At 37.1% G+C, this 16,516-nt stretch overlaps 1 protein-coding gene across 9 annotated transcripts in view; it reads left to right on the top strand.

Moving 5' to 3' along the window:
* Positions 1-16,516, top strand: part of TMTC1 (transmembrane O-mannosyltransferase targeting cadherins 1) — a 286,191-nt gene that overhangs the window by 251,861 nt on the left and 17,814 nt on the right. For all 9 annotated transcript variants that reach the window (XM_007968065.3, XM_007968064.3, XM_073020588.1 and 6 more), the window contains 2 exons: positions 13,806-13,908; positions 15,924-16,059. In XM_007968065.3, the coding sequence (XP_007966256.2) occupies positions 13,806-13,908; positions 15,924-16,059 (239 nt within the window). The remainder of the gene's footprint in view (positions 1-13,805; positions 13,909-15,923; positions 16,060-16,516) is intronic.

The following is a 16,516-nucleotide window of genomic DNA, read 5'->3' as shown; positions in this document are numbered from 1 at the left end:
CTTTCCTGTTCTACATGGGAATGTAAAATGCTGTGAGATCTAAGAATGTAACTGAAAGATTGAAAAGTTCTGTCTTCTGCCCCTTTGGGCAATTGATTTGAGCATGAATACGATGAAGCAGCTGTTGGGCATAACTCAGGACTGCTTTCCCCTCTGACTTTCAACATCCTATCTTCAAGTTTTGAACTATTTAGTCACAAAAGAGTGCATCAGATGCGCAAGAAAGGCACAAACTGTTAGAGAAAAACCCACCTAGCTTAACATTATTTTAGTAGCAAACGAATTCATTTCTTGGTTGCACAACTTTATTTAACAGCATCCTGGCATTTCAAATACCCGGAGTATATGAAATCAGTATTGACAAACCTTGGTCAATGCGTAACATACAGTGAAGCCATCCCCTTAGTCAAGCGACCTGTCCTTCATTGACACCATCTGTCCCCATGCACAGCCCACATGGATTGTGGCTGTAGGTCAGTCTCATGCCAAAAAGCTCTTTCCTACACTCAGCTGAAATCACCCATTTTGCATGCAGTTTTTCAGAAGCTGGATGAAAGGATTCATTCTGTATTTACATCAGCCTGACATTCTGTATTTATGTCAGCCTGACATTTCTGATTTTCTAGGACTTTTTAGTTTTCTTCCTGCGGTACAGTGTATTGACTACCATTTCCAGCTCTTTCAGTTGGCAAACTTAATAACAGTTTTAGTGAAATAATTAGTTTATGTCTTTGATTTAAAAAATGTTGTGGAGATCGGTAGCAGTTAGGAAGCCCTGCAGCATATCTACAGAACCTTCTTTCCAGGTTGACCTTTATCTTATGCCAGACTCTTTGGGTAAAGCTATTCAAGCATTCGTTAATTTGTTGAATTATATTATCATCTAGCTCACCTCTCTCAGTCTTGTCTACAGGGATGTTTTGAGACACATTTTCAGACACCTGCCAAAATCCTTCCCCTGATGTAAGGCTGTGCATCTATAATATCAAAAAAGGAAACTAGGTTTATTTGGTATGCCTTGCTCTTATTATAAGCATGCTGTTGTCTGTTAACATCATTTCCCATCCTCAGTGCCAATAAAACTGTGAATGTAGGATTTGTTGACAACTAATATTGTATTCCTTACTCTGTTGTAACCTGAAGGGAGAAATTTAATCTGTTTGTGCAAAGTAGGGGATTTAACAAATTTGAAAAATAGATTAATGAGTTGAAAAGACATTATATGGTAGAACATATTAAGGCCATAATGGAGCCCAAGTTTTAAATGGATAGATAATAGGAAGTAAAGGTAAATATCAGAGGAGAGCGTTCTAAAACATCTGAGGAAGAAAATCTTGTGGAAAACACATGGTGTATTTTCGAGGAGGTTTTTATATGCATTCTGGTGTGAGTAGTTGAGAGCCTTGTTTGCAGAAGAAAGTAAGGGAATGGATAGACTATCATGGAAAAAGATTTTTATGGTACATAGGGACTGTCAGCATGTAAAGGTTGAAAGGAAAAGAAAAATAGAAACTTAAGAACTCCAGGTCAGAACACCTAAGAAAATGAGAAGATTTATGACCACTGATAGACATGGATAAGCCAGACAGAAGCAAGATTTTAGGAAAGAAATAAGATGAGTGTCAACATTGTTTCCAGTTAAACAAGTAATATAAATATATAAAGGAAAGCGTGAAAACTCAGAGAAAATGACGTACATCCTTTATTCATAATATAATACCTGGAGACAACAAATATTATCATTCTTTAATATTATGCATGTCTTTTAAATATATTTATGTGTTTCCATACTAATATTTATACTCTGTTTGTATCCTGTTCTTTTCATTTGCCATTAAATTGTACACACTATGTTTTTTCATGGTGCTGAATGACCTTCATAAATCCCACTTAAATGGCTGCTTACTGATTTATCAAACTGATTCACTGTAATATACGGCAAATAATATTTCAAATGTTGGGATATTTGGATTCCTTTTTATTTTCTTTTGTGGCATTGAACTTTTTCTTTCTTAGGGCTTTTTTAAAACAATGTTTTAAATCATTTCCTAGTGATAAATTCCAGAAGAATTTCCTTATCAAAGAATATATTTCATGAGTCTTGAGACATGTTACCAAATTGCTTTCCAAAAGGGCAGTTCCAATTTACTCTGCCACCAGCAGTGTACAACCTTTAAGTTTTGAATGTTAGTGGAAGATTTAAATAAAAATGGCACATGGACCAATGAGAGCGAAAGAGATCGGGGCTGGAAAAATAGACCTAGGACTTTACAAAAATGAAACCATATTATAAGCAGATAATTTCCTCGAGGAGAAAGTGAAGAATAGTGTAGGAAAAAGCCCTGAAGAATTTTTTTAACCTTCTCATTTTACATAAAAATATGTGGTACACAGAATTAAGTGGCTGCTTATGGTGATTCACTAACTTGCAGCAGCACCTGGAGTAACACCTGGTCTCTAAGCTCCTCACCTGCCACTCTTGCACTAGATGACACTGGGACCCCATGAATAGGCTGTGGTCGTGGGCCACATGGGTTAATGAGGTTAGGCATGGAATGGAGTGGAAAGGAAGAAGTGATAAAACAAACCCAGAAGGATGAGTTGTCATGGAAGCTAGGCACATAAAAATATCCAGAGAAAAGTTTGTGTCGACTGCATCAAAGAAGTCAAGAAAACTGAGAACAGAAGATAAACTCTTAGCTTTGAAGTCAGGGTGGTCTCTAACTTGCTATACTCTTTGTTCTCCATTAGCATTCAGAACTGGCTGGACTCCAGCTTCACAGATAGGATAGTAAACATTTATAAGCCCACAATCATTTTTCACCATTCTACTCTTACATGGATTATATAGCTTTGCATTACAGTAGCAGTAAAGGAAATGAAATTAACATTGTTTATGACTCTGGCCACTGTAAATTATTACTGGTCCCACATTTATAGCCTATTGAAAAACTCAATTAATTACAATGATAACACTTAAAATAAAATATTTTTCCTTCATATATTTTGAAATATGACTTTACCCAATGTGAGAGTGAAGAGAAAATTGGAACAATAAAACATAAGTTGGAACTCTGGATCAAATAAAAAGTCCTGGATCAGGTTCTCTCCTACAAATGCTATATTTGGGGTACATTCAGCCACACTGTCTGTGGGGCTAAGTCAACTTGGACGAAGACCCTAACTTAAGAATTTATTGATTTAATTATTGAGCACATATTTATTGAGCACCTAGATGCCACCAAGCACCAGAGTGCTGAAGCGGCAAGTTATGTATGTGGTTACCCTCATGGAGTGTTGTATAGAAGGGAAGGCTACCCCTAGGCAAAGAGTTATAGCTCCCTCCCCAATGTCTAATGCAAGTGTAACAAATGTGCAAAGGGAAAGCACCAGCGAGCATGTTAAGGGGACATAACCTGATGTGGGAAGGGAATATATGGGGAGTGGGGATGGTTGCCAAAGGAGTGACCTTTAATCTGATATCTGAAGGACTGATAGATATAAACTGGGTGAAAATGAAAGGAAGAGCTTTCTTGTCAGAAGGAGTAGACCCTCTAAGGGCTCTGAGGTGAGGAACAGTATTGAGCTTACTTCTAATATGTGAACTTAAAATCATGAGATCTGTAAATTTGGAAAGGAGAGCTTTATTTCCTATAATGGATTGTAGCCTGCAGGCTGTCCACCTTATAGGCTGGGAAGCATAGCCTCCCGCAGAAAGCAAAAGCAGGTGCTTTGAAGGAGGAAGGGCAAGACAGGAATTTATGCTGAATGGATTGGCTAGGTGTACATGTTCAACAGATTATAGGAGGAACTGTGAATATATATGAAGGGGTTGCACATGAGTAGTAAGCAAACATGCATGTTACATACATCCCATGTGCACTTTGAGGTGGAGACACGACATTTAAATCCAGAGGCATCCTATGCACAGTTTCTGTGGACCAGCCAGAAGCAGTCCACAGTCCGTGGTTTCTTTCCAGGAAGGAATGCTGGTCAGTTGCCTTGAGATCATAAAAAGGGAGGGGAGCCCTGCTGCACAGTGAGGTGGTTGGTTGAAATTAGCAGTGGAGCAAGTCTTTCAAAAGTGCTAGTTTCTGTTCAACTCTTAGGAAAGAGAGTGTAATGGTGGTTAGCAAAGGAGTGGGTATAATGCTTGAGTGATCTTACCTCTCTGGTCATGGCTGGGAACTGAGTTTTTAAGGTTTCCCTGGGGTCTCCTTGGCCAGGAGGGGGTTTGTTGAGTCAGGTCGGGGCCTTAGGACTTTATTTCTGTTTCTGAAGTCGAAAGAAAGTCATGTACCTGGAAGTCTAGAGAATAAAGGCAAATGGCATGAGAAAAGTCTAAAGTATCAGGAAGCTGCAGTTATATGCAAATGCGGTTTTCACCTCTTTTTCTGGTTCCATGACTGCATTATGTGTAGTTGCTCACTCTTGTCACTCTTTCTCTTTAGCATTTATTGTATTGTTCTTGGTGTTCCTTCTTTAAAGTGGTTACTTCCTGTTTGTGTAAATTGTCAGAATAGTGTTGATCACACTCTGCTGGGAGATGAGAAAATCTAGGATTAGAAAACACCTTGTATTTCCTTGGTGGCAAAGAATGCTAGATTAATTGATTGATTTTAGTTGGATAGAGAATTAGACATCAAATATTGATAGCGTGTTTCTCATAAATGTTCATACTGATGACGTATGGGTGGAGGAACTGTGGTAAAGAAAACGAAAGCAAAGAAGAGGGTGATAAAACAGGTGTCTCTTTATCTTTTAGGCTGCTGTGTCTTGAATAGTTTCTTAGAGAAGTCATTGACATGAGTTTAAAGATCTGTTAGTCCTTAATTTCCCAAGTTTGTAATTACTATTACAATATTACGTTTGTAATTACGATTACAACATTACAATGTATTACTATTTACTAATAAAGCAATTTGGCTAATAGGAAGATACTTTAAGACTCTGTGGGTTTAAATTATTGATCAGAGTGAAAGCACTTCTAGAAAATCAGCTCAGACACATGGTGACCCCGATGTCAGGGCACTGGCACATTTTTTTTTCTATTGGCCCTTTACTGCTTTGGAATACCACTCTCTACACCTCTATACAGTAAGTACACATTGTTACAGGCCATCTGTTAATCTGTTTGCAAAGTGTTGACTGGAGACCCCCAAGGTCCATGAAGGTTTATGCGCTTTTCCTAATAGTACTAAGAAGTAAGTTGCCTTTTCCCTGTCATTCTCTCATGAGTATACAGTAGTTTTCTAGCTTTTCTAGCAGCCACAGGATATATTCACAGTTATGAAAATGCTATTAAAATACTCTCTCCTTTGTCAACTAAATGTATGTGTGAGGCCAGATTTTCTTTATATATTCCAACCAAATATATGTACATAAAACAGATTGAACACAGAAGCATATGAGAATCCAGCTGTCTTAAGTCAGACATTAAAGAGATTTACAAAAATATAAACTAATGCCACTATTCTCGCTATTTTTTTTGCTTTGAAAATAATTATTTTTATATAAATATATTATTTATGTTTAAGTTTGTGATTAAGTAAACTAATTAGAAACATATTTTTAAAGTTTTTCAGCTTCTTTTCCAATGTAGGAAATATTGATATATGTAGTCCACATAAATGGAAAGCTCTTTGGAATTCCTGGTAACTTTTAGAGTTCAAAGACATTCTAAAATTAAGAAGGTTGATAATTTCTGCATTAAGCCAATGTCCATTTGTCATTTGAGTTACTGGAACCTGAATTATAAAGTTTTCCAAACACACTATTTGGCTCAAGACAGTAAATTATAGTCAAAGGTCCTTTTTCAGGACATCTATTTTTCACTTTTCCTTTCTTGAGGTAAAAAGTGTACTATATTGGGTAATTATAGCATGTAAAAAGTGGGATGTTGACTGTGTTTTATCTCTCTTCCAAGGCCCATTTTATTTCCACCCCACTGAAAATGCTTTAAGTCTTGGAGAGGAGCCCATGGCTGCATGCTGCCCATTTTTAACTGCTGCCCTCGAAGGCCAATTTCACACGATGGCTGGGGACTCTGGTGTACAGCAGACGGTATTAATATGTCACAACCATTCCCTGGGTCACAAATATTTTTAATTAAAGTTGTCCTATAAATACCTTACGTTCATTTCCTCTGGAACTTACAAGTCAGTAGAGACTAGAAATGATCAGGCTTAGATCAGGACTTGTAGCCAGTTGAATTAAATGAAAGTGAGTGCTTGAAATTGAGCTTCAGTGATTAAATAATAATGCTATTTAAGATAAATGCATTACCCTTCCAGAGAAGGTGGAATTTACTTTAAACACCTATACAGTATTTTCTTCCTGGAGAAGTGTTTTTGTTTGTTTGTTTGTTTTTATGAGTAGAGTTGATCATTCCATGAAATTGATAGTCGAGTGAAATGAATAGAAAGACAGATCTTAAAGACATTTTCATAGAGCCTTGAAACTGCCATTGGGGTTACTGAAGGTGTAGGGCAGTGATTCATTGCACTTGACACACTCAGTCTTTAAATCTCACTATTTCTTTGGATTTTCAAAATATCGTTTCTAGTGGAAAATCAGCTCAGCTCATGGATGCAAAAATAAAAGAGAAGTTTTAGATGAAAAAGATAATCTCTTTGCCTATTTTGGAGGAGCAAGAAAGTGGGAAAAAAAAAAGTAATATTCGATCCAGTAAAGCAGTAATTGCACTTAAAAACTGTTGTTTAGTGTTGCATTTGACTTCAGAAGCTGAGACTGTGAAGACATCAGTTGTATTCCTTTTAGGAAAAACACCTTCTAACTTAAGTAGTTTGGTTATAAAGATGTTTTTCAGATCTCACGTAGCCACAGACAGTTTTCAAGCACATCTGTGTTACACAGCTGCTGAAGTTAATAGCGACCAATGCCCTTGGGCATTTGGATCATGACAGGCGTACAGTATCTAACCCCAGGTGTGGCTGCCACTCTTGGGTGCCTCCCGCATACCTTGTGCTTCTCCTCCCACAGCTACATTATTGCCTCCTTCTTGTCTGAATTCCACTCAGTGGTGAAGGCAGGGATTGTGTCTCTCACTCACTGTTCTGTTTCACTGTATACACGCATGGCACATGCATGGTGTTAAATTAAGTTTAGCTTGACACGGCTTCTGTCTCATGTTGATGTTGTCTTTCTCAGCTCTTTTGATTGAAAAACAGAGCCTCTTCTCCCTCAAGGAATAAATGTTCTTTAAAACCTTTTAATGACCATGTTGGCTAAATGAATTACTATTATTCTACAGTGACCTGTGATCATATTTTAATTAAATGTTTTAAACCTTTGACATATTTGGCAGGCTTCTTTCCTTAAATCAAATTTCAAGTTGGTAATGAAGTCTTTTTGACCTCAACTACCTTAGGATTCTGCAGAGACTTTCCGCAGCATCCAAAAGAGAGTACATGGACTTATTTGATAGGCTAAACTATGAGAAGCATTGTCAAATAAGTAATGTTTAGCCTTTGAGTTATATTTTTATGGATGCATTATTAATATATGTTCCAAAATTATAAGAGATTGCTAAAATTCAGATATGTCTTGGTATGTTGTCCATCATAATTATGGTTATTGTATTAAATTATTATAGGTCACAGGAAAAAAAATAATTTTTTGTCAATTACATCTTTAACCATGACCGTAGTGAACTTTTCCATAGTTAATTGCTTGTTTTCTAAAAGCTCTTGATAAAGAAGTCAAATCCTAGAATGGCGTGTCTTCAAGGAGGTTCACAGAAAGGATGAAAAGAACCGTGACAAACACTCTTGAATACAGGTTTCTGATAACTTAAAGATCACATTATTTGAACTAAGAATTCTCAAAACTCTAATGAAGAGACTGACTGGGTTATAACACTTCTAACCCAAGCAACATGAGAATTCACTGAATACCGAGAAAATACTTTCCCAGATTTTCATGCTAAATCAGCCAGCACTAAAATGTTTTAAGTATACAATTTAAATAAACTCCTATGGTCCAATTCAAATTACCTATGATGGCCCACCTAATAAACAGTGCTATACATCTGAATTGAAAAACAAAATTGGTATTCGAGAGGATATAAATTCAGCATTAAGCATATACTCATGACAAGCCTAAATGACCACCTGGGTCCTTGCTAAGTTCTTCAAGCTTTCATTGTTAAAAGTTCTATATGCCATAACTTATCATAGGAGGGATAAGTTGATCCAGGTTACATTTTTAAAGTATTTATTGGTTTGGTGACTATTCTAAATTGCTAAAATGATTGACTAATATTTGGTTGGTCAAACTCATAATCCTGAGAAGACGATCAAAACTTCAGGTACATTTCTGCTACCTGATGGGCCATTTAAACATTTATAGAGAAATTTCATTCAACTGTCATTTTTAATGCATATTTTCTGGTTATATAAAAGCTTCCTCATACAAAAATCTGATGACTATAATAGTAGCTAAAACATTATTAGAAAGTGTGTTTCCCTCATGGGACATTCCTAGAAAAATCTCTAGCAATAAAGGCTCTTGTTTCACTGGACAAGTTGTAAAACAATTAAATAAGGTATTTCAGATACACTAACATTAGGAAAAGGTAACTGAATCACCTAGATTGCCTTAGTCAAAAGTATTACAGTGGATACAGTGGATAATCAGATCCACTTCCAGGGGAAAATGTAAGTTGACCCTTCTGAAATAGTCACTAGAAGCCCTATACCCCTAATAACAAAACCTCATTTACCTTCTGCTCTGAAACTCTGATATGACTAAATGCCACAAGGCTTTAATACATCATGCCAAAGTATACTTTCACTAGATTAAATAAATAAATAAATAAATAAAAATAAAAGCTTTTCATGTTCAGTGACTGTGAACAATCAAACCCTTCATGGTCTAAAACCCAGAGATTGGATATTCTGAAAATGATATCAGAAAAAGACTGCCCTTGGCTGGGCACAGTGGCTCATACCTGTAATCCCAGTATTTGGGGAGGCCAAGGCGGGTGGATCACCTGAGGTCAGGAGTTCAAGACCAGCCTGACCAACATGGTGAAACCCTGTCTCTACTAAAAACACAAAAATTAGCCACTGGGTTTGGTGGTGGGTGCCTATAATCCCAGCTAATTGGGAGGCTGAGACAGGAGAATCACTTGAACCCAGGAGACGGAGGTTACAGTGAACTGAGATCCTGCCACTGCACTTCAGCCTGGGTGACAGAGCGAAACTCCATCTCAAAAAAAAAAAAAAAAAAGACTGCCGTTGCCACCCACACTACAGCAAAACTTTGGGAACTCAAAGCTTAGGTTCATAATCTCACAACTCAAAAGGGCCCTCCAGGCTCTTTGAACTATACACCCATTAGAAACCTTAAGATAAAGCTAACCAGGAAAGTTTCTCCCCAAAACAGATGGCCTCCTAGACATGGATAGCTTTCCCAAGATCACAGATCAAGACTTCTATGCTATCATCAGACTCTTAACTCTCTTAATTTTTTCCTTGCTTATGCCTCTATAAACAATAAAACTAAAAAGGGAGATTTGTGTACATCATGAGGTATAACTTTATTTGTAGAGGACTTTGCAGCCAGCCTTATAACATTGACAGTCTTATGCCTGGATAGAAAAGAAAAAGGACCAATGTGAGCAAAATAATTTAATGGCATCTTTGTTGTTCTATAATCAGTCAGAACCGGAACATTGGTTCATTCCTTTTAACCTACATCATAGGTTTAAAACAACATTGCCAGGGGGCCTTCACTCTTCTAGTGAAGCTTAAACATGGAGTTTCTTTAAACTCTTCTAGACATAATTCTTAGGCCCCTTTTCCCATAATTTAAAGGAGACAATGATTAAAATTTGTCCCTCATAATAGGCTCTATAACAGATTCTACTACAAAGACTGATTACACACCAGACATCTTTAAATTCTCTTGCTAAGGTTGTGCTGGATAATAAAATTACTCTAGATTGCCTACTGGATAAACAGTAAAATATCTGTACTGTTACTGACACTATTTGTTACATGTAAATAAATACATTGAATATTACAGAGATTTGGTTGTAGGGTATTAATAAACAGACTGTTTGGTTAAAACAAGTAGACTGTTTGTCTGGCTCATTCTTTGATCTATTTCATTTTAGTTGGGTTGGTTCATGGAGATGCTGACTTAGGAGCATACTCCAAACTCTTGATATGATCCTGTTGATCATCATAATTGTCTCTCTGGCACACTATGTTCTCTCAAAAGTTTTAAATGGTTACATACTGCCATTTTTAAAATGTCAAATGATCTCTCTTTAATTGAGATGACAAAAACTAAAAAAAAAAAAAGGTGTTCTTATAAAGACATCATAACCAATAAATAATGTACTGAGACCAAAACCCTAAAATAATAGTAACTGAGAATGGCATTAAAAGCCTAATGGTCACACTCACCTAAGTAAAATCATGACCAAAAGGAAGAAACTGTTAAACAAAATTAGGAGATGCCATTATTTTGGACTGAGTTCATACCATAGGCCCCAGCAGACCAGACCAAACCAAAATAGAGTCACTCATGCTAAATGTGACATAATCAAACTAAAACTTAAAAAAAAAATAATAAATCCAGAACAGGTAAGTCCTAAAACAGGCCCGAATTTTCTTTTTCCTCTCCTAAAAACAAGAGATTCCAACGCAGAGAGGTCTCCTCTACTCTCTTTGAAAAAAATAACCTAAAAGCCTGCTTCCCATCTTGCAAAGATCACTGTTCTGCTATTTTCCAGTAAGACTTAAGACCAAATAAGTGCCTTTATGACAGTGGTAGAATGAAATCAGTGCCTACAGTTTTGATTCACCTCTCAATGTTGAGGGGAGCATTGTTAAATTTAGCCTAAAACTGCCTCCTTACATATTTTAAGCTTGGCCTAAAATTTTCTCTGTACATAGTAAACTATAACCTAACAGGATGCATAAACAGACCACCTTGTGCCTATTACTGTCTTACCAGTCAGCCAATTGAGACAGCCAGCTGTTCAAACTATGTTCAAGTAAGGCAAATACTGAGCTGTTACCAAGTCAGCCATTTCTGTACCTCACTTCCGTTTTCTGTAAGTCGCTTTCCTTTTTCTGTCCGTAAATCCTCCCTGACCACATGGCAGCGGCAGAGTCTCTCTGGACCTGTTCTGGTTCAGGGGGTTGCCCAATCTGTGAACACTTTCTTGCTCAAATAAACTTCGTTACATTTAATTTGCCTAAGGTTTTACTTTTAACAATGGTGTTCATGAAATATTTGTCAAGGAAAGGTAGGGAGGGACGGGTTGGACGGTTGAACAGATGGACGAATACCCAAAAGTATAACTGTTTCTTTTTATGCCAGAGCCATGTTTGTTTATTTCCAAAAATACTGCTTTTATTCAGGGCTCCCCAATTCCCTATTGGCCCACTGAAAACCTGGCTTCTATTCTCTGTCCCCATGTAGCTATGAGATTTTGGATAAGTAAGGATAAAGGCCAGCATGATAAACCAAAGTGCTGACCATGTACTAAGCTTCGTTCTAAGTGTTTCAAATGTTTTAATAGATTTAATCCTCAAAACAACCCTGTAACATAAGTACAATTGTTATCCCTGATTTACAGTTGGGGCACATGGTGGGTAAGAAAGGTCACACAGACAGTAGATGGTGGGGCTTGGATTTGAATCCATGCAGTCAAACCTTGGGAGCCTCGTTCTTAACCACTGTGTCATACTTCTATAGCCATTGCAGTAAATGCATGTGGAATTAATGGATACATGAATATATACCTTATGGTACTCTCTAGATGTTAATTTTCTCAGGTTGTTATATAATTTCTGTTCTGCTTGTCTTCATTACATACATACATACACACATACACACACACACACACACACAGTCAGTCCTTCAATGGACGAGAGCTTCAGAAAGCTTTTCTTCTCTTCAATAGATTGAAAGGAAATATTTTGAGACTTTAATTCATCTTTAAATTTTTTGAATTTGATAATTTGTTGAGTTTGGCAATTAAAAAAACACACTTTTAGAGACATCAATGCTTATTTTTGCTGGAGTGGGGATGAAGTTTGACAAACCACACCTTGTTCCCTAATGTTACTTAAATGTAGGAACTCAAATAACTGGCACTGGTCATTCTACAGAATGTAAAGTATATGTTCCTCTCTGGGTCAGATCAGATTTGGGCTTCTTGGCTTATTGTTCAGCCCTCAATGTGAATATCTTACACTTAATCACAAGCTTAAGATGTCATGTCTCAGGAAATTGTTGTTCTACATTCCTTTGTCATATGTCTGGTTCAGTGCTCAGTAGGAGTAACTTAAGGTTGTGGAAAATGTCCATACTCAGGGGATATATATATATATATAAAAAAATATATATATATAAAAAATATATATATATATAAAATATATATATATTTTTAAAGCAGGCATGTGCTTTGTGCCAAATCATTTTATTTTACCTGACCTTCGCAGAAGTACTAGGAAAAGTGACATTGTTAACTTGTGGGTAAATAAGTCTTAGTATCTGGGAAGCTTTGATTAATTAATTATATTTCACCTTCTGTATTGTAAAAGTAAGTGTGACATAACAGTCTCTAATGGTTGTGAAAAATGTACCTGAAAATGCCAAGTGCAGTGGCTCACATCTGTAATCCCAACACTTTGGGATGCCGAGGCAGGCGGATCACTTGAGGCCAGGAGTTTGAGACCAGCCTGGCCAACATGATGAAACCCCATCTCCACTAAAAATACAAAAATTAACTGGGCATGGTGGCACATGCCTGTAATCTCAGCTACTCAGGGAGCTGAGGTGGGAGGATTACCTGAGCCCAGGAGGCAGGAGTTGCAGTGAGCCGAGGTCGCCCCACTGCACTCCAGCCAAGGTGACAGAGTGAGACTCTGTCTCAAAAAACAAGAAAGAAAGAAAGAGAAAGAGAGAGGGAGGGAGGGAGGGAAGAAAGGAAGAAAAGAAAGAAAAAGAACCTAAAAAGTAACTCAGAATTACCAAAGTTTGCTAAAGTGAATATTTAGACAAATAGAACACAAGGGCAATTAGAACTGGAGCCCTAGAATGAGAGATGTGGTGATCGACCTGAACCTTGCCACACAATTTGGAGGTACGCCCTTGTGGGGACATATAATCCTGTTGGAGGGAACAGCTCAGAGGTGGAAAGCATGGAATGAGTATGGGAAGTAGCCACCAGTCTGGTGGGCTGTAGACACACTTCAAGTAGAGCCCTCCGCAACATCTGCATCAGCCTCCCCTCTCTACTTGCCACAAAAACCTCCCCAAACAACGTGGTACAGTATAGGTTATAGATAAAAAGAGTGTCATCTATGCAAATGCAGCTAGAAAACAAATTCCCCAGACTACCCTGCCTCCCAGCCACATTGCCACCTCGAAAAACATTCCACCCTTTTTGCATCCCCCGTTTTCATGTGGAGAGTCACCGGGGTGAAGGGCATCCTATTCAAACAACTATTTTCAGGCCTTTTTCACCAGTAGGCATGCATGTTGTACAGGCCCACATCCTTCCAAAGGTCCCATTTGAGACAACATCATCTTTTTTGCTCTAAGGGAACTAAATACAGATATGAATTTTGGGTATTTTGTACACAGTTAATATTGCCTTTAATTCAGACAAAGTTCATAGTGCCTTATCTCAGTGCCTGTTGTATATTAGGTGCTTAGTAGGATTTTTTTTTCTTTGCTTTTCCTGCTCCTAATATTCAGTTTATTGCTGTTTTTAAAAAGCTTTCTCACTTATTTTGTTTGTTTGTTTCCTTTGAAAGGAGAGGTTTAAAGAAGCTGAAGAAATATACCAGGCTGGAATAAAGAACTGTCCAGACAGCTCAGATTTACACAACAACTATGGGGTTTTCTTAGTTGATACTGGTAAGTAAAATTAAAGAGAAACTGTACTGCTGAGATTAGTTAATACTATTTATCCAGCAAAATGGAAGGCAAATAATCCTCAGAAGTAAAATTCACTGGGCTTGGCAGGAAGCTCACACTACTGACAGTCATTGTACCTTGGGGCTGTCATTTCTCTGAATCTTCAAGCTCGATTCAGTAAAATCTGCCCAGTCTTATAATCATTTCTCTACGGAAAACTCCCCAGGTGACAGGAAGTAGCCTTATGATTTAATGCGTCCCAGTCTTCTTTGAATACTATTTATGTATATTTATCAATCCATGGTGATGAAATGTTTCTCTACAGTGATGCAGAACCTGCCTCTGAAAGCAGTTACTGGCAGATGGTAAATACTTTTCTATAACATATTTTGTAAAAGCTTCCAGAACTGTTCCATCATTCCTTCCTTGATGTACATTATAGAAACTGCATTATTAAAATTGATATGATGCTCTTATATGACAGGTGCTATGTAAAATACACTTACTTTATCTTACTTAATGCAGAACATTACTGGGCATGAAATCTCTTTTCTTTATGGCTTACATAGTGCCTCCATGCTGTTGGCATGCAACAAGTACATATAAATAATGAAATTATATTTGAATGTAAGGTCAAAGCACCACTTTGTTCCTGTTGATTACTAGACTAGCTGCCCTGCGGTAAAATTTAGTTTAATTAGTTTTTCAATATGCAGTGCTTAAAGGAGTTTTATTTTCAAGGATATTTGGAGCTCTCTTGTTTTACAGAATATAAAATTTACATTCTGATACATCTAAGAAACTTATTTTTGCATGTGTAAAATTGTTGTGTAGTGCCACCTGCTGGTTCATTGGCCACATAATAATACATTGTCTTAAAAATATAAAAACCAGAAGAAACCTTTAGTTGGGCCGGTCTAATCCTCCTCCTTTTACTTCAACAACAGTCCCACCCCACTACACCCCCAAAAATGATTAACTCCCTGACAACCCTATAACAGTGAGCCTCTGCCTTCAGAGACAGAGGCTCCTAGGGACCTCCTAGTCAAACTTGTATTCAAACAGATACACTTGAAAAGATTTCTGTGTAGATAATAAACATTCCATTCTATTTAGAACTTCACAGTGTTCTAAAGTTTAGTCACTGATTATAGTTTCACCAGGAAGCTACTTTGAAGAAACCTATCAGACTGGAGGGCCTTCATTCTGGTTCTGGCCTTACTGTCACTTGCCTTGGGATCTTTATCAAGTCTGTGAATATCTTTGCACTTTAGTGTCTGTATCTGTAAAGTGGAAATTTTTTGTATGTGGTTTTTTAAATATCTCTTAAATCCTGATAAACAGCTAAACAGTATCAAAAGGCAGCTAAATTGTATAAAAACTACCTGCGAAAACCATACAAACAAAAGTATTTAAAAATATATAATGCATTGGACAAGTGCATGGTGGCATTTTTATGTTGGAAGTCTTATTAATTAAGTACCATTCAAATGAAAGTGCATGATTTTAAAAGAGATTTTCACTGTAGAGCTGATATGTGTTATTTAAAGCAATGCTTCAATTGCTATGTTGCAGTATAGTTCATTGACACAGACCCTTAGAAATTGCTTCTAGACAGTTTTATTTCTATGGCAGCCTGTTCTATTTTTTATATAACGAGGGCCAGTTATATCTTGGATAAATAACAATCACTAATAATCTGAAGACATCCTATTAGCAAGAGCAATGACCAGAAAAATTTCAACTAAAATAATGTATATAATTAAAAGAATAAGTTTCAGTTTTTACTGCTTTTTTTGTTAATTTTTTTGGAAGTATGAATGAACAGTGAAATGGTTCAAAGTTAGGCAGTGGCCAGGATGAGAAGCTAAAATGCAAGCTAATTTGCATATTGAATAATTTTGGTATAACTCTGTAATAATGAGAAAGAATTGTAAGTCAGAAGAGAAAGTGAAAAGTTCATGTCTTTTATAAAAAGACATGTTCTGCTCTTACCAACCTATCACTGGTTACAGGCTTACCAGAAAAGGCGGTGGCCCATTACCAACAGGCCATCAAACTTAGCCCCAGTCATCACGTGGCCATGGTGAACTTGGGAAGACTCTACAGGTCACTGGGAGAGAACAGCATGGCTGAAGAATGGTACAAACGGTAAAGTTCCCTTTCTTGGCTTTGTAAGTTGGCCAGGAACCTCAGCAATTGCTCATCAGCTTCTTAGTTAATCAGAATAGGTGTCCTGTCAGAATACTAGCAAATTTTGCCAATTCCGGTGATACAAATTCTTATCTCCAAAGGAAGCAACCACAACAATATAAATGGGATCATAATTCATGACTTTCGCTTGCTGATTAGACTACAGTGCTGAACCAAAGTTGAAATTTAATTCCCACTTTAGTCAGTTTGTTGTTTTCTGAAGCCATGGATTACAACCTCAATTATAAATAACAATTTAAAAAATGAGAATACATGAAAAACTATGCACACATGAGAACAAATTCATCATATAATTAATGGGAAAGACCCTTGGGGCTCAGTTTCCCTATTGATAGGTCGATAAGACAATCTTACGTTCCAAGTATGGCATCATGATGATTTTGTAAAAACCTTG

Source organism: Chlorocebus sabaeus, chromosome 11, assembly GCF_047675955.1.
Source record: "Chlorocebus sabaeus isolate Y175 chromosome 11, mChlSab1.0.hap1, whole genome shotgun sequence".
NCBI classification, from domain to species: domain Eukaryota; kingdom Metazoa; phylum Chordata; class Mammalia; order Primates; family Cercopithecidae; genus Chlorocebus; species Chlorocebus sabaeus.
Note: the sequence above shows the minus strand (reverse complement) of the source record. Positions and strands in the feature narration are given on the sequence as shown.